Source organism: Podarcis cretensis (genome assembly GCF_951804945.1).
Source record: "Podarcis cretensis genome assembly, chromosome: 1".
Classification (NCBI taxonomy): Eukaryota; Metazoa; Chordata; class Lepidosauria; order Squamata; family Lacertidae; genus Podarcis; species Podarcis cretensis.
The window spans coordinates 51061407-51080102 of NC_137170.1; the positions used below are offsets into that span (position 1 = coordinate 51061407).

At 43.9% G+C, this 18696-nt stretch overlaps 1 protein-coding gene across 1 annotated transcript; it reads left to right on the plus strand.

Moving 5' to 3' along the window:
- The first annotated feature begins 695 nt into the window (after positions 1-695).
- On the plus strand, positions 696-18352 carry C1QTNF4 (C1q and TNF related 4). Its single transcript, XM_079952321.1, has 2 exons — positions 696-840; positions 16770-18352. The coding sequence occupies exon 2, from the start codon at positions 16772-16774 to the stop codon at positions 17891-17893; it is 1122 nt and encodes a 373-aa protein (XP_079808447.1). The 5' UTR covers positions 696-840; positions 16770-16771; the 3' UTR covers positions 17894-18352.
- The last annotated feature ends 344 nt before the right edge of the window (positions 18353-18696 follow it).

Sequence of the window (18696 nt, forward strand, 5' to 3'; positions counted from 1 at the left end):
GCAACAGGACACCGTGATGGAAACCAGAGCGCACAGAAACGCAATTTACCTTCCTGCCACAGCAGTACCTATTTATCTACTTGCGCTGGTGTGCTTTTGAACTGCTAGGTTGGCAGAAGCTGGGACAGAGCAATGGGAGCTCACCCCGTTGCGCGGACTTGAACTGCCAACCTTCTGATCAGCAAGCCCAAGAAGCTCCGTGGTTTAGACCACAGCGCCACCCACTCTCTCCCAGGCCAGGTGGACCCAGCTGCCCCTAAGGATTAGCCTCCCCAAGACCTGGATGTTGGGCATTGCCCCTCCCTTCCTTCTCCTTTCCAGAAGTGCTAGTCATTTGGTGGGTGGAGGCGGGGAAGGAAACAGCCTCCTCCTCCCTCCCTATTTGCCAAGGACCTGTGCTTGCTTTTGGCAGGCAGAAATCCCTCAGGTTCAGCTCCCCCCCCCATCGCCGTACCTGTTGAATTTCTTCATCAAAGGCGCCTTCCGCAGCACCATTGGAAGGAGCCCTGAGGAAGAGCCACCCCACCACCCCCACGAGCAAGGCGCCGCAGCCATGACTGCCTGGCATGGGAAGCGAGGCGCCGCGCCCCGCCCTTCCTCAGCTCCCTCCACAAGCTCCTCCTCCGGCCCCGGATTTTGCGCCGGAGCCCCGCGCGCGCCGGCGCCCCTTCTGCCCAGCCACCCCGCCCCCGCCCGCCCGCCCGCCCGCCTGCCCTCCTCACAGCCGCGGCGCCGCTTCCAGAGCTGTCAGTGCAGCGGCAACAGCAGCCGCCGTCCAGCCGGCTCTCTCCCGCCTCCTCCAGCAGCAGACGGCGGCGACGGCCACTTCAGCAGCAGCAGGTACATGGCGAAGCGCCACCTACAGCAGCGCCCCCAGGGCAGCTTCCATTGGGGGTGCGTGAGAGAGGCAGCCGCCCGAGGTTGCTTTTCCCACCTTTTCTTTTTCTCTCCCCCCCCCCCCCCCGCTTTGATACAGTGGTCTCTCCTTCGAAGAGGGGCAATGAATGCTGTATATGGAGGGTTTGAAAAGGAGGAGGGGGTTGTCCTACTGTGAAGCGGGAACGGGGGGTGTCTCTGTCAAGTATTATCCGGGGCAGATGGGATTACCTATTTGATGCATGGTTTATCTTTATGGAGCTTTGTTCAGGTCCGGAAGGGGGAGTCTGGATGGAGCCTGCGGGCTAAAGCCCCGTGCAGAATCCTGGCAACGGAGACAGAGAGGCATTTAGCAAGATATAGATGGTGTAGCCCTGGATATAGATAACGACTCCTCAGCCTTGTAGGTTTTCTTGGTCAGCTCCACCCCCACCCCTATTCTAGGGTCCTTACAGGTGACCCCCTTTTCCAGGTGTCCTTCTCCCCACTGATCCACTCCCCCCACCTGTCACTGATCTAGGAAGCCGTCAGATCAAAACGTAAAAAAAGAAGGGATGTTTTAGAGTTGTGCTTACTGAGGCGGGGACGCCCCCTATTTTCTACGGAAATGTGAAAATCAGTTAATGCCAATAGAGCTAAAGGGATCGATTCATGTCAATAGAACCAAGGTCCAGCCTTTTAAAAATGAAGGACACCTCCTCAGTCTGGGATATTTGACCCCCGAGATCTCTCAAGTGGAGCGCTGTTTTGCTAACCTCCTCTCTACACCACAAGGATGGGATATCATCTGCTTTCTCATTCTGTTTCTCATAATCTTTGGGTTCCCTGACTGCTTTCTCTGTGGGACCAGGGTTAGAAACTGAGGCATACTGGAATTTGTGTGTGTGTGTCTATGGGTGGGTGGGTGGGTGGGCATTTCAATTCATGACACAAGATTATCTGGGAAGGCATACAGAGAATCTCTCTAGTCGGTCTCTGGAGTTGAAACCTGAGGACAGAGTTCTATTCGGCCAATTTTTTCCAGCAGGTAAGGAGCAGGGTGTTAAACCCAGGAAACATGTCTTGAGGCTCATTTCTTAACATTTGTTTATTTGCCTAACATTGTGAAGCAATTGCCTTCTGATCAAGAGGCCATCCCGATCCAGGGCGATGTTGCTACAGTCCTTGCTGTGACCTCTTCATGAGCCCTCCTCAAAGCTCCTAGGAAAGTGGGTCAGCTTCTCCTGAGAAATCTATCTATCCGGCACTTTCTTTGTTGAGTTTCTGCACTGCCAGCTGGTTAGGAGGCTGCACTCTGGCCTCTGTGTTTATGCACATATTGAATGCGCTTTGCTTCAATTATTCATTTTTGGTGCTACAGTAATTTCCTGCAGCTTCTCTTCTCCAGGGAGCTGGTGCGTAACAAGATTTTAACATACTCTGCTTTTGAGGATATCATCCCATTTAGCCACATGGCAGCTGTCTTTATTTCTGTGCTTAATATCGGCTACGTAACCAATAACAGGAAAATCATTCCAGATCTGTCTGAATACATCAAGGGTCTCAATCATAACAAGTGTGGGAGGGAAGTATCCTAGCATTTCAATGTGAGGCTGAATGTGAGGTGAAGTCACATCTAAACCAACCTTTTCCATCTTTTGGGCAGGGGAGCAGGATTACTGGACTCATTTGTATGCACGAATAGCCTGCCATGACCATAAAGCAAGTAACTAACAGTAAAACACCAACCAAAACAGCCCCCTGCCCTCAGCCTTCAAACGTTACGAGTCTTATATTTGCTGGCTTCACAATTATGAATGACAGATTGTGAATTCAGTCAAGCTCTGCCCATTACATCAGAGGTAATGGAGGAATTTTATCAGGGTTCATGGATGTCAATTCCTTTCTGTGTCTGCAATTTCAGCCATAAAATCTTGGTTGCATGCTACTTATACAAATATCCATTCCCATTTCTTCATCCGAAGTTTCTGCAAACAATGCCCTTTGTACATAAATCATGCATCCCTGAGTTCCAGGTTTGGTCTCCTGACTCGGTTATGCAATCAGATTAAACAGATGCAAATATTCTCAACTTCCTAAATTCTGGTGTTTTGCCCATTTAGATTTTGACACTGGATCCATTTAAATTTTCTTTCCAAAGCAGGGTTGAATGATTGGGAATAATATGTGCAGGGGAAGAAGGAAGGGAGGCCATGGTTAGGGGGCTCAGCCATTGCAGAATAGCAGCACATGGGATCATGACTGATAAACTTCTGCTCAAAGTGTGGAAGCCTCAATCACTGGCCACTGGAAGCCCCCACAATTCTTTCCTAGTTTTTGAGGACCTTTCTAGACAATCCGGGTTGGTTTTGATGCAGTCGCAGTTGAAGTGGAAAAATACTCATCTCTTAATGCCCACATAGTAAAGAGGTGCAGTAAACAGTTTTCAAATGTAGGAAGGGAAGAACCAGGCAGAAAGGTAGCTTAATGGCTGGCATTTGAAACCCCCAGAATGGTGAGGGAGGAATTTAAATCATAAGCTGTTGCAATGATGTCCCAGGCACTGTCCCAATATCAGCCCACAACACCAGCACAACCACTCAAGTCTCCACACAGCATTTGCAAGAATTGTGAGACATACTTCATCAGCAACATTGTGCTGTTGTTTAAGCACTTAGAAAATGTGGTTTCTGCTGAAACAGATCAGCTCATCATAGAAAAACGTCTGGATCGTGTATGGCAATCAGATTTCTACTCTACATTCTGCACAATCTGGGAAGGACCTGAGCCGTTAGCAGATATTGCCCTCATGTTTCCAAGCCTTTCTTGACAGCCTTGTGGTCTGGACTTTTCCCCCCTCCCCACTCTCTCAATATAAAAGGTGAGATACGGAACCAAATTTTGCATTTCAACAAAGGAGTCTGTGGATACATGAAATATACACACCTGGTCATGCTTAGAATGATGCAAATTGACATAGAACAAGAATGGATATATTTCTCCCCTTGCCACTTTAAAACAACAACTTCTAATCTGCCATTCCCTTTCAAATGCAAACATTATTCCAGGACCATTTCAGGCTACATTGTTGGATTTGAAAAACAGAGAAAGTCAAAGCCCGAAAACCTAAAACCAACATTTCATCATCAAAGCCAGAGTTTTATGGGATTCAAAGCTATTTGCCTACTTTTGAATTCAACAAATTCAAGCATCAGAGCTATGTCTGATTTGAATGTTATGTGGGATTTATTTCATTTACCACTATTTAGCAAAGAGACCCCCTGATAAAACATCATATTGGGGTATTGCCTTCTCATCCCATTCTTATGCCTCTCCTGCATTAGTTTTGAAGACAGTCTATAATATTTTGGCAGAGTCAGTCTAAGAAGCTAAAGTCTGAACTCTGCTTTATTCCCTAGAAGTAACAAATCTCAATTTCGCAGGTTTATTCTTTCATTCAATCCATATATTTATATACTGCTTAAAACTTGAGACAATCTCTAATTGAGTTACAAAATAACAAAAATGATATGTATACCATTAATGTGGCAAGCTTATTAATCTCCACCCATTTGTTCTGTGGATCCCTCGAACATTCAGTTCTTAAAAGTAAAGACCAAGCATTTTGAATGAAGTAATGAGGGCTAACCATGGAGAAAGCACTATCATTTGCATGCCAGCATACCTGCCCTGATCACTGATCACTGGCATGTTAACCCTACATGAGTATGGGCCAACTCACATGGTAAGTGTGTTAGACACGGTAGTGCATGCGTGAAATACTTGCATTGGAAACATAATGTGGGCACACACTTGGCTTATGCCCACTCTCACATCTGCTATCTGCCTCGCTTTCTGGATTTCCCCAGAAATTTCAGAGATCACTTGATTGCAATCAGCAATCAGGAGAGGCGGAGATCCTGGCTCTTATCTTATATGTCTTAGAAGCTCATTACTCACTGAAAGCCTGAGCCTGTGGTTCCATTTATACATATAATCAGCCTATGCATTGCAAGGGAGAAAGAAGCAGGAAAACTTTTGCTCCAGCTTACCTGAAGCCAGGATACAGTTGTACCTGCTCAGGTACAACTGTCCCTCCCCACCAGGGAAGGTCAGGGAAGATGTATATCAGGAACAAGAGAGGAAGAAAGATTGGCATTGGCATCTGCTGCCCCTGTGGATCCTGCCACCTGAGGCGGTCCCCTCACCTTGCCTCATGGGTGGGCTGGCCCTTATGCAACCCTTCTATGTTGGGGGCTGGAGGCAACCGCCATAGCAGGACCAGCAGCTTCACTGATAGGATAAGTAAGTGTAGCATTAGAGCAAGGCCACAGTGCTGCAACTTAAGAATCCAGACACATGCAATGTTATGCTGCATAACTTTTTTCACTGCAACTTGAGTACTTCAATGTTGTCCAACTGTTTTTATGCAGCCACATGCAGCCTGCTGGAAATTTCTCTCATCCCCCTTCTGTGTGTTCTTTCGTGTGCCAATTCTGGTACCTCCGTAGTCCTCTACTGTCTCTCACCAATGCTTTGTAAATTACTGGCATGCTCTAATCAGAGTAAAGAACAAGAGAGAAAATCCTTGCTGTGTCTGATCAAAGGACTGAGGCTTCCAGTAGGAATCACCCTGCTAGGAGCAGGAACTGATCACAGAGCCAAGCAGCAGAGATATCCATCTAGAGGCTGGTAATTGATTGCAAAGGCTACAGGAGAGGAGCAGGGAGAGATGAGTTCATGGTGGCAACCTCCCCCTCAGCCTCCTGTATTTGTCAAATGCTAGAATGTCTACCTTTGCGGTGCTGAGATGAAGACTCAAGAGAGGGTCAAAGAGAGACTGGCGATGACTGTAGAGAGAATATTAGCTGGAAATTACAGCCATTTTTGAACCTATGCAAACTGATATCAGGGCTTCAAGGTATGATTATGCACTGCCTCTCCCACCTACCCTTTTCCTTGCTTCAGTTTTTCCTGATCCAGTTACAAAGGGCTGTATCTGTTCCAAGGGCATCAGAAATACAAAGCAGGTAATGTGGTATCTTAAAATCAGGGATGGGGATCCTGTAGCCCTCCAGATGTTGCTGACTCCAACTCCCTTCAGCCCCAGCCAGCTTGGCCAACGGTCAAGGAAGATGGGAGTTGTTTTCAAGCAACATCTGGAGTGCCGCAGTTTCCTCATCCCTGCATTAAAGAGATCCATGTATTCTTACTGTAAGGGAAGCTGCTCCCATAAACTTTATGACACAAACTATGTAATTACTTCATTTGCATCTCTGACATGAATTTGAGCCTCATGGGATCCCACTGATCAGAGGGAGGCCAGCAGGTCAAAACCTTGCTTAATCATGTTAGGGAGATGATTAGTGAGATTCCAGCAGATTACATGTTGGAATTGTGAGTCCTGAATCTGAAAGTCTCATCAGCCATGAGCTCATCAGGTGGCCATGGGAAGATAACTTTCTCTGTTTTGATTTGTAATATTTGACAGAGAAATGGCACCCACCTAACTCATGGGCTTGCTACTGGAACGAATTGAGAGAGAATGATAAAGCATGTTGCACTCCAGAACTACTCTGGAAATTATGAACAATCATCATATGGATATCTTGATTTGCCCTCACTGGAGGAGAAGTTACGGAGCTGAAAAAGGAGTCTGAAGTCAATTATATTAACTGGAGGTATGGGGAGGTATTGTGTCTTGCATATATGTTGCCAAGGGAAAGTATCTTGATCTAGAAGGCATGCGATTAGTTTTTGGTTTTTTGCTTTCCTGAAGCGTAGATGAGGAATGTGTCTGAAGAAGAAATCCCATCTGCACCTTTGTCAATATCAGCAAGACCTGTAAAAGGCATTAAAATGTGGAATGTGAAGTATTTTGAGCATTTCATTTTCCATTAAGGCAAACCTGATAACCATTAGCTGTGCATTGTGTCTTATCCATACTGCATTCTAAGGGCTCATCCAGATTTCATTTTGTGCTACACTCCTAGACACAGGTCAAGGCTTAATGCTCCATGTTTCAGTAGTTTTTGTTTTGCCCCTGCACTTTCCCCAAGAAAACTCTCATTTTGCCGCTGAATCTGAGCAAATGTCAACCTGCAAAGAACCCAATTGCCGTTTGCTCTGATTCAGTTTTCCCAAGGGAAGCGCTGGGGAATATACCAAAAAGCTACTTGGAAACAGATATTTAAAGCACAAACCTGTGCCTGGAAAGTGTGGCACAAAAGGAAATCTGGGTGAGCTCTAAGTCTTACAAGAACAGTAAACATAAGATCAACTGACAATACCAATAGTGAAGCAGTTGCAAACCATGGTGTCACACTTAATACTCTGTTAATGAGTTGAAGCCTTCTTTTATGACAGATACCATTAGTGACTCGAACCATCATCTGGAAACTTTGAAGATTATCTTCAGAATGGAAATTCTACATAGTTCAGTGCCTTTAAAAATAAAAACCAAAGATTCCAGAGCATATGTTTTCAGTCTTTAAACAACAATATTATAACTGGAGAGATGCAGAATGTGGCAAGACTCAGAGCTGCAGCCATAGAGAACCTGATGATATACAGACTGATCATGAAAGTTATTATGTTTATAGGAGATTCGTTCACTTTGTATTTTTTATAGGAAATGAAGCCTGAGGATCACAACCAGTCTCCCTCTCTCATGAATAAAAATCAAAAATTACATGCTAAATCTCAGAAAAGAACAAAATCCTTATTGATAATATCAGCAATCAAAGGCTATCTGCATTGAGCGTATCATAATCCTGGCTTAGTAGAGGATGCTTGATGCATTTCTTAACAGAAAAGGAGACAAAATTAAACCAGCCGTATGAGGAGAATTATGAGATAATATCTTTGTTGATAAGGCATATATATATTTATATATATATCTCCTGACTGAGATTCTTTGACTAAACCCTGAAGACTAACTAGTCAAAGGGATTTCTTCTCTAGATGGAACATGACTCAATAAGAGCATGGAGTCAACAAATGAGTGTGGTTTAGTGGAAAGAACATTGGGAAGAATTCAAAATAATGTTCTTCAGCTTGCCAAATGGAACACCCGCCAATTCCCTTTGAATGCTGTTCTGAGGGTTCTCCTGACCCCTCCCTGAACCAATTTCAGGGGGTGGGCATGCAGGATGGAGGGGGGGAGCCCCATTGTGCAAGCAGAAATTCTTCCACAGTGCTTCCCCCAACGGGACCTATTCAGTGAATCGCACCATTGAATTCAGCATCATGTAGACTATTCAAGTATAGAATTTATGATTAATTTACAAATAGCAGCAAGAATGTGAATCGGAAACAAAGGGGAGCCACATTTAAAGAGATCAGCATTTGGAAGACAGGTATGGCTATCACAGTGAAACACACTATCTTTGTGAGAACGCTGACAGCAGAATGATAATCTTATGAATAATTGGTCTGAATAGCACCTTTTGAACCGTCAAATATCCTTGCAATTTATTTTCCATGTTGTAAACTCTGTTTGAATAAAAACACATTTGGACAGCCAAAAGAAGCTCACTGAAACACTTTAGGCAAGTTCCTGTCTTACCATCTAACCTACCTTAGGTGGTTGCTGTGAAAATGACATCACCCCAGGTATGCTGCTGCAGGGTTATTAGAGGGAGGGTAGGATACAAATAGGGTACGCAGGTGGCACTGTGGTCTAAACCACTGAGCCTAGGGCTTGTCAATCAGAAGGTCAGCAGTTTGAATCCCCGCAACAGGGTGAGCCACCTGCCCAAAGAAGCTGTAAATGTAAACTATGCTATTATTGGGTATAGGGACACGAGTGGCGCTGTGGGTTAAACCACAGAGCCTAGGGCTTGCCGATCAGAAGGCCAGCGGTTCAAATCCCTGTGGCGGGGTGAGCTCCCGTTGCTCAGTCCCTGCTCCTGCCAACCTAGCAGTTCGAAAGCACGTCAAAGTGCAAGTAGATAAATTGGTACTGCTCCACCGTGAAGTTAAACGGCGTTTCCGTGCACTGCTCTGGTTCTCCAGAAGCGGCTTAGTCATGCTGGCCACATGACCTGGAAGCTGTATGCCGGCTCCCTCAGCCAATAAAGTGAGATGAGCGCCACAACCCCAGAGTCATCCGCGACTAGACCTAATGGTCAGGGGTCCCTTTACCTTTATTATTGGGTATAAAGTAGGGCCCTATCGGTTGAATACAGGTATTGAAATAACATGGTGATAAGTGTTTCAACAAGGCAATATACCGATGAACAAAAGGCTTAACAGCTTCCCAGGAGGTAGCCCAGCTGGACTGATACTTTACCAGTACTTTGCAGATAATTTGCAGGCACCTGGTCTCCTGCTTTGTTTGCTCTCTCCCACCTCCATCCTAACCTAAAGGATAAGAAGATAGATAAGAAGATAAGCCCTCACACAAACCAGTAAACACTTTCAGCCTCACCTGTATCTTTCCACTTAGGTAAACAATAGCAAATATAATAACATACAAAAAAATTAACAAGATTCTCTGGAATATAACATATTCTCTGGAATATGATGGTAGTTTGCAAACATAATGCCTGGATCTGTGGCAGGGCCATCTAATGTGATGTCTTCCAAATGCTGTTGAACTACACTTCCATCAGCCCCAGCCAAAATGGCCAATCATCAGGGATGGTGGGAGTTTGTAGTAGCCACTCTGGCTACCTCTGATCTATATATTGTTGCTTTGCATTGCCTAATGGGTCATATCTGCCATTCAAAATGCCATGTCATATTTATGACATGAATAACATATAATATGGCATGAAAGTGAACTGGGAAATGTTAGGATCTATGTGAAGAAGGAGGTAGTGTAAATACAAAGGAAACATGGCAGTTGTCTTCAGATAACTTGCTGCTAATGCCCACTCTAAGGTCCCAAAGGGATTAGGCACAGGAAAAAAATCATTTTGAGTACAAACCTGTTTTGATTTGGTTTGGTTTTGTTTTTTTGTGTGTTGTTTTTTTAAGGCTCTTGAGAGAGATTGTAGTTTTTATTCTGCAGGTATTAGCCATTTCCAAACACCTAAAAAGACAGCTCTGGGGGAAGTTAAAGATCATTGGGTACCAGGAGGATGAGAAGTGCATTTCTTCCACCAGCCAAGAACCAGAGGAAATCTCTCTGGGACCAGAAGGTTGCAGAGCAACTGCTGGAAAGGTGTTTTTTTATTATTGAATGCACAACATAAACCGAAGCTGAGGAATTAGACTCCTATACTTAAGTCTTCTCATTGAGGCTTTGCCCATTTGACTGTGGCATATTAACACTGAAATCCCATGAGGCTTATGCATTGTTAGAATGCACAAAATTGTATGGAATTTTCCCGATGTCATATTCTCTGGAATTTGTAAGAATATATTATTGGGGTGGGACGTGCAGAAGGACCAGGTATAGTGGAATGAGAAACACTGTAATCACCACTCGTGCACCCCTCAAAAAGTGTTAACCCATATTGCTATATAAACAACCTTGAGCTAAGTGTCATAGTGAATACCCTACCACTTGAAATAGAGTCCACATACTGGGCAGTTTTAGTGCTCTGCATTAGGGTGGGCATGCAGCTTCACAGAGGCCACTCTTCTGTTTGAAGGGTCCAAGTCTGGTTTAAAGACAAAGAACCCTAAGAAGAATGAACAAAAGCCTTGAAAGCAGAAGGGCTCTAACTTAGTGGCAGAAGGTCATGCAGAAGGTCCCAGGTCCTCAGCATTTGCAGGTAGGGCTAGGCATGTCCCATGTCTGAAAACCTGGAAAGCTACTGGTAGTCAGTGTAGACTATGCAGAGCTAGATGGACCAATAGTTGGACTTGCTATAAAGCAGCTTGCTATGTTCCTATGCTGCTGACCATCCAGAGTTAATACCTGGACAGCAGACTGGGTAGGTACACAGGTCACCTCATTGCCTTCCTCGCTCAGTTGTAGTTATTATTTCTACAAATGGATCCATGGGTATAGATTAGCATAGGCAAGGCTAATGCAAAAGTGTGTCCTCTTTTTTTTTGGCAATGCAGACAACCAGGCAGGCAAAATCTTCTACCACGAACAGAACCTTAGTTTCATATGGATTCAGTCCTTCTAAGGTATAATTAACATTTTCCTGTGATGACGCACGCAAATTATAAATTGCGTCATCATCTGATACTTGGGATCAGCATCCTGTGAATGGAACAGGCAGCACACAGTATCAGGGCAAATCAAAGAAAAAGCTTTATCACGTCTCTGCTAACCACAGGGCATGCATGCTGCTCATTGTACAGGCTTTTGATGATTCATATAATTGAGACACTTGCAGCTGTCCTAAGACATTAGGGTGATGTGTTACAGTGCAGCCGGCTAGAAAGTACCAGGATTTTTATTTAAAAAAATGCAGCTCACAAGATGTTGAGAAGTACTTATATCATTCCGTGCAGCTACATCATTTCTTGTGAGTAGGCAGTTCACCTTTTTTCGATCATGGGTCTAATCCATTAGCCATATGTCCAAAAAGTCTGTGTTTGTGGAACATCTGCAGTGTCAAGATTAAAATATAGAACTGTGCTGTGCCTCCTCATAAAATTCTGGCCTCGTTAATTAGAAGAAGGCTCACCTTTCCATAGTCTCAGATTCATTGTGGACACCACCTGCAGTCTTAACACCATGAACATAAAAATGCAAGGATAAACTTCACCTACCATTTTGACTTTGCCAGAGGTCAGAAAAACTCCTCTCTAGCCAATGTGAGGCTATTGATATTTGTTTCCCTGAGAAAATGGTGAAATACTTAATTTCTGAGAGGGGCTGAAAGTAGTGGCTGAATATGTGAACTGTTAAATGTTTCAGCTCTTGACTTCCCGGTCATTAATTTAATAGCAATAAGATGAGTCACATGTGTGTACACTCTGGGTGCTATAACCACATAAAAATTGCCATCTGTTCATGATTGATGGCCGAGAGGCTGACTTCATTAATAAATAACATTTGCAGAGAAATCAGTATCTAATTTATGTTCTGGGCTCATTTATATCGTGCCCCAGTGTGCTTCAGAAGATATGCAGCTGTATAACCTGAGTGTAGCTGTGTTGGCCCAAGGATTTAAGGTACGCTTTGCACCCTCAGGGGATCACCTTAATTTGGAGGAGCTTATGGATGTTCAAACTGAAATTTCTCTTCTCCTGCCCCTCATCTTCTTAGATAGTACAGGCAAAGTGATCCTGTTGATGTCTGGAAGTGTGCTCTTGCCTAATGATGGGACCCAGCAAATGCCTGGCTTAGCAGAGAAGGATCTAGTTGTTCAACTGCCTGATTTCCAACCCCTGGAGCAATGCGTTCACATTCATGGGAGTCTTCTCAATGGGACACACTACTTCCAGAGCTGCGCTTTAGATTTAATTCTCTTCTTTCTTTCATGCATACCTTTTTATTGGGGGGGGGGGATGCATTTTGTACATTAACAACACGAGGATTGGTGAAATAGCCATCAAATGCAGTAATTAGCTAAATATTTCTAACCAATGCAAGCAAATCACATAACCACTTTTACTTTTGTAAGTATTTTCTTATCCGGGGAAGATTTGCGAAACTATATTAATGTATGAGGACAAAAACCAGCAATACATTCAGATCTGGGTGAGCCTGCGGATAAATAGTGCCCTGGCCAAGGAGCACCTTGGTCAGTGTTATAGTGTTGCCAAGATGTTTGGCTTGGAAAACTGAACAGTGTTAACAGCTTCTCCAGCACCCAAGCTTTTCCAGCAATAGCCAAGAAAAACTGCTTCATTTCACCCCTAGCTCACAACATACAGTCAAAAAGCACCGGGCTTTGCTCAGTGCTCCCTTCCAGTCAGCACGCAGGGTGAGCCTGCAGCTCAGTCAGCTTAGAGATGGGTGAATATGTCAATGATGGTTTCTCCATTTTTCATTTTTTCCACTTTTGAATTCAGTTCCTCGCATTTCCACATCAGTTCGGGCTTTGAAAAAAGAAGTCCTTGTGAAAATTCATCGGCATTTAGTACAAATTTCTCCTAATACACACATCTTTGTATGGAATTTTGCCTAATATAATCATTTTTGCAAAGCATATTTTCCCTAATGTAATGCATGTTTATATGACATTTTCACACTTCACACTAGTATATATGCTTTTGTCCATATTACTTGGCTGGAGAAGGGCACTGCAAAATTCAGAGAAGTATGAATCTGAAAGGATGGCTGTGTTTCGGTTTCCATCTTCTTTCAGAAAGTGTGAGTTAAGTAGGTTGTCCTTTAATGTGAACTGAATGTACACATGTACAAAGGCATTTCATGATATTTGTGTGGTTTAAAAATGTTTGCAGATAAAAGTAGCTCAATAGTCCCCTCTATTTCTGATGAATGACTATTGATTGAGACAGAAGATCAAACCATTCTGACGTCTTTGTCAAAGGGAGATTTGGAATTCTGAGAAAATGCAAATAATTTGCTGACTATTTAGGAAGAGCTCTAATTCAAAATGAAACTAAGTGGCTACTTCATCCAAGAGCTGCTGCAAAGCGGCTAAATTTAGCCTTTTCTATAATGACCTTATCCGGAAATTAACACTGAAGCAGTAACAGGGCAGTTGTTGTTGTTTCAGGGACCGTGGGGGTCAGCATTCAGTGGAGACGTCTTCAAGTCTGCAAGCCCTTTTTGCATAGCAGCTACCAGCTGCCTCTCTGAGAAATGCTGAACCTGTCCCAGAGAATAAGACATGCTTTGGAACAATGCTGGCTACATGCTGTCAAGCTCAGTCCTTTGCTGTCATCCCCAGCCTGAGTATGAACAAAGACATAGCAGCCCTCCAGGGCTTCAGTGCAATCTTGTGGCCATAATATCTGAATGCACTAAGGATCCACAGACTGAGACTGGAGACAGTTGAAGGTGGTTTGAAACAGATTGCTTCTCATGACATGTACATTCATCCCATTTTCACCTCTGGTAAACATGCTTTGCAGGGTTTTGCAATTGTTTCAAAGCACCTCTGCATACACACAGTCTTTCTCATACCACTTTTAATGCTCATAGAGACAATTGTGTGGCAGATACAAAGCTGTCCTTCTGCACCATTCAGAGCTCCTGAGTGGAGCCAGTTCCTGTTAAATGTGGAGCTTGTATTGGACACTGAATTTAAGTCTCATGTAGGCCTCACCCCCACTATGCATTTAAAGCCCTATGGTACCACTTTAAAGAGTCATCATGGCTCCTGCCCCCCCCCCAAATAAACTCCTGGGAACTGTAGTATGTTAAGGTGTTGAGAGTTGTTGGGAGACCCTCTATTCCCCCTGCAGAGCTACAATTCCCAAAGTTCTCTGGAAAGAGGGATTGACTGGTAAACCACTCTGAGAACTCTGGGAAATGTTAAACCATTATGGGAGAGGAGTGTGGTGAGAGAGTCCCATTTCACGAGTGGAAACTGCTCACAGGATCTGGATTCAACCTTATAATATCTTAATTTAGAAGCAGTTACTTAGATAAAAATTGAAACATGTGGCTTTGCAGTAAAAAAGTGTACATCAAGCAGCTTTGAGTGAAGGCGTATTTTTTCCCTGTTCTGTGAATGCGAAAATAGTGAATGTGTTTACTATTCTATCGTACCAGAGAATTGAGAGGAAACCTACTGTAGACACAGTCTTCATAGCTTTGGGGTAATGAGCGTGCAAAGGTTTTACATGAAAGGGGTCTGCTCGAAAGCCCTTGCTGTTTGCAGCACACGGGGATAAAAGAGATCTGATATTTCCCTCTATTTCTAATTATGCAACTGTTGATTTAGACAGAAGATCAAATTATTCAGAAGTCCAGATTTGTGCCTGGAATTTGAGACACAGGCCCGAGAGTAAAGACAATCAGGACTGAAATTCTTACGACAGTATTTTGTCTTCCTACCAGCATCTCTCCCTAGAAGAGGATCCCAACACCTGTAGGCCATTTGCTTTACTTCTGCTTGTGCTTCAGAGTTTCCACACACACACGCACACATGGCGAAGCGTATCTTTTTCATGGTATCTCTAGCACTTTGCCTTTGAAACCCTTTGATGCCCACAGCACAGCCTTCTAAATTCATAGGCTGCCACCTGGCAGTGGGCCAGCTCTGAAGTGACAGACAGTGCAGACAAGAGACCCCAGCCATTGAGCTCTCAGACTGAGTGATGTTTTAATGAGCACAAGAAAGAAAGGACAGTGAAAAGAGCTCCATGTCTATGCCATGACTGCCAGGTTTGTTCTCAGGCTGAAAGTGCCAATAGATCATGCTTTGGCCTCTTGCCATTAGGATTATATATATTGGACCAGGGAGGGAAATGCATTTAGTTCCTTCTCATCTGTGTTTCTCGTGGACCATCGATGGTTGTTTATGGTAGGCAACCCAATCTATTTCTATCCCGTAGTTTGGATCCCCCTCCCTTTCATGAAAGGTCTGGTTTTTACTGCTAATATAGACATTGTGTTTTGTGCTCTCTGGTTCCATCCCCTCCTGTGTGTGGAGCTGCATGCAGATTGCCTCATCCAGGGGGTGGAACTGGATTATCTGTCTGGAGTTTTAGCCTACCAAATGATAAAATCAGGTTTGTGAACAATGGTGTATTCATTTTATGTTGTCGTGTCTCCCCCCCCCTCACTTTTTCCCTAATTTTCCCAGTGAGATGCCCCTACTGTTTGTGCTGGCGGTGAAGTAGCATTTCTGGGACCAACCAGGGAGCAGCCCTAGATCTCAGCAGCTCTGTTTACATTTGCCTACTTCAGTGCTGCTAATAGGCTAAACAGGACAAAGCCCACACATCTCATCATCATCCAAACCCTTTGATTGGTGACCAAATCACATCCAGCCCTGGCATGCAAACAACTAAGGCACCTTAGGAAAAGGAGGCAGGGGAGACTAGCAGTCGAAATCAGAGTGAAATGGGAAATACATTCTAAACCAAGGAATTATTTATCACAATAATTATTATACAAGCAAACCCTCCAGAAATAAATCCTTAATAGGCTAAAACCTATGCAATATCTTTGAAGATGTGCCAAACCCATTTATTTGATGCTTTGGTGGAGACCGTAAGCAGATTTGGCCTATTAAGGATTTATTTTTGGAGTGTTTGTATATATGATAATTTATTTTATTGTAATAAAGAATTCTGTGCTTAAAATACATTTACCTCCACCACCACCCCAAGCTCTGTTTTTGAATCTAGCCCTGCTAACAATAGTTTCCGGACTTCTAGCTCTCAATGGACAAAGCATCTTGAATTAGCAATCAGTGTTCCTTAAAACCAGACAGCAGTGTTCAACTGAAAAGGGAGAGAAATGTCAATAGTAGGTTTAGGAGAACAAATACTGGTTAAAAATGGAGAAACAACTAAAATATTGGACAGAATTAGGTTGCTATAGCAACAAATAGAGCTCTGTTTAGAAGTCTGCAGGGCTTGTCTGCAGACACATGTTGAATGGTTGGATTCACATGAAACTCTAGCAGTCTTCTCCACAATCACCCCACCTTCCAACACTGATCCATGATGACTCATGTCACAACTGGCACTTAATAAAGTTGGCCAGCCCAACTTCCCCCATGCCACATTTTCCCACATCAAAGGGTATTGTTCTGGATGGTTTTGATTTTAAACAGTCAAAGTTGGATATGCCCTTGGAGTTCATTCCTGTGCATGTTAAGTGTCTTCATGTTTTCAGTCCCAAGTAACCATACACAAACGTGTGGGCTGATGCCAGCCGACTGGTCAAGGTATGGTAGTCTTACATGGATTGCCACAGGATCATTGGTGCTTGGATTTCAAATGCTTCCCTCCCTGCTGATAACCTGTTCTAGTTTTGAGTGTGATCGAGCTGCAGCGCTGAACCTGCTCTTACCTTGTTTTGAAATACTTCAACTAAAATGCTGTCCCCTTCACTTTTTTAAAAAATTCTTTAGATATGACGACTCAACTGAGAACCCAACTTTTGTTTGGTTTCCTGTGTCAAATCACCTGCTCCGTTGTGTACGGCTTCCCTGCTGATTCTGGATCTGAGTTCCAGTCTGCTTTCTCCGTCGCTAGAACCAGCAGTATGGAAGGAAGCACTGAAATGGTGATCACCTTTGACAAAGTCTATGTGAACATTGGCGGGGACTTTGACCCCAAAGCTGGATTATTCCGATGCCGTATCCCTGGAGCCTATTACTTCTCCTTCACGGTTGGAAAGTACCCCAAGAAAAACTTGTCCGTCATGCTGATGAGAAACAAGAACGAGGTTCAAGCCATTGTATACGACGAGCATCACCGTAAAGAGCGGAAAGTGGCAAGCCAGAGTGCCATGTTGCAGTTGGACTACGGTGACACAGTCTGGCTGCGTTTACATGGGGATCCCAAATATGCCCTCTACAGCAATGTAGGTCCCTATACAACTTTCAATGGGTACCTCATCTATCCAGACACGTCCAGCTATTTTCAAAACAGTGTCGGTTCCCAGGAGCTAGGAGAAACTTCAGGGCCTTCTTCACCTAATGTAATTCAGCAGCTTTCAACGAACCAGAATGAAATCTCAGAGAAGCACCTTTTTTCGGACCAGCCCAGCAGATCGCAGGATACTCGCTCAGCCTTTTCTGCTGCCCGTTCAGAAAGCCTCCTGGGGTCAGATGAGAAGCAAACCCAGCACGAGCCAATCACATTTGACACAGAATTTGTGAACATTGGGAAAGATTTCAATTTCTCCACCGGCATCTTTACGTGTCGCGTTTCAGGTGCCTACTATTTCTCCTTCACCATTGGCAAGATGCCCTTCAAAACCATGTCCGTGAAACTGATGAAGAACCACAACGAGGTTCAGGCGATGATCTACGATGACAACCACTCCAAAAGGCGTGAGATGCAGAGCCAGAGCATTATGCTGCCTCTGCAGTATGGCGACACCGTCTGGCTCTATAGCCACCAACACGATGGCTATGGTGCCTATAGCAACCATGGCAAGTACATCACCTTCACTGGATTCCTGGTCTATCCCGAGACAAAGACAAAACCGCCTCCAGATGCCAACATGTCTCCAGGGTCAAGAATCTAAACAGATATATGAAAAGGGCATAAGAGAAGCCAAGATGCAGTAGGCTCTGGTGCAGGTCCTGGGCGGACGTCATCTTTCACATGACAATGTTAAGAGCATGCTATTGTATGTCCAGTGCATTCCTTATGCTGCACGCTTGTGTTCTGACTGCAGAGCCATTGTTGTTTCTCCCACTCATTCATTCATAGAATGACCTTCACGGGATATGTGTGTTTTGTTCATTATTGATGTTTGATTTAAGCATAAAGCATGAGGTAGCTTGGGGAGTAGAAGAAATAGGGGCAGTGAAATGAGATGTGAATAAAGGAACTGCTTACGGAAATACTGGAGGAACTTATGAAAGGCTCGGCAAGGCACTTGGGAGTTGATAACATCTACTGCAAATGCAGACCAACACTCTGAGAGAGGGGTGTATGTAATGAAAATAATGAACTCAATAAAATCCTGAGAGAAAAGGTACTGGGTTTCCTTGTCTGTTTTGATGTATTAGATTGATTTAGATGCATTAGATTAGATATAGCTACCTCCACCATCAGTTCATGGAACATGGTAGTATGTTTTGGAGCTGCCAATTATTAAAGAATGTGAGGCAGATTGGTTACAAAGAGAGGTAATCAGTTAATTAACAGGCAATTGTTAATTTAAATAAATTTGAATATTGCCAAAAACTCAATATTGAAGGAAGTGTGAGTTAATAAGCATTAACTACTTCCATAAAAAACTGAAACCAACATAGCCTTAAACCCAAGAATACGTCTGCCCTTAGCTGCCCCCTGCAATTAAAAATGCCCCCCTCTGATTAA

Coding starts and splice junctions, on each gene's coding strand:
- C1QTNF4 (XM_079952321.1), top strand. CDS start 16,772: ATGACGACTCAACTGAGAACCCAACTTTTGTTTGGTTTCCTGTGTCAA.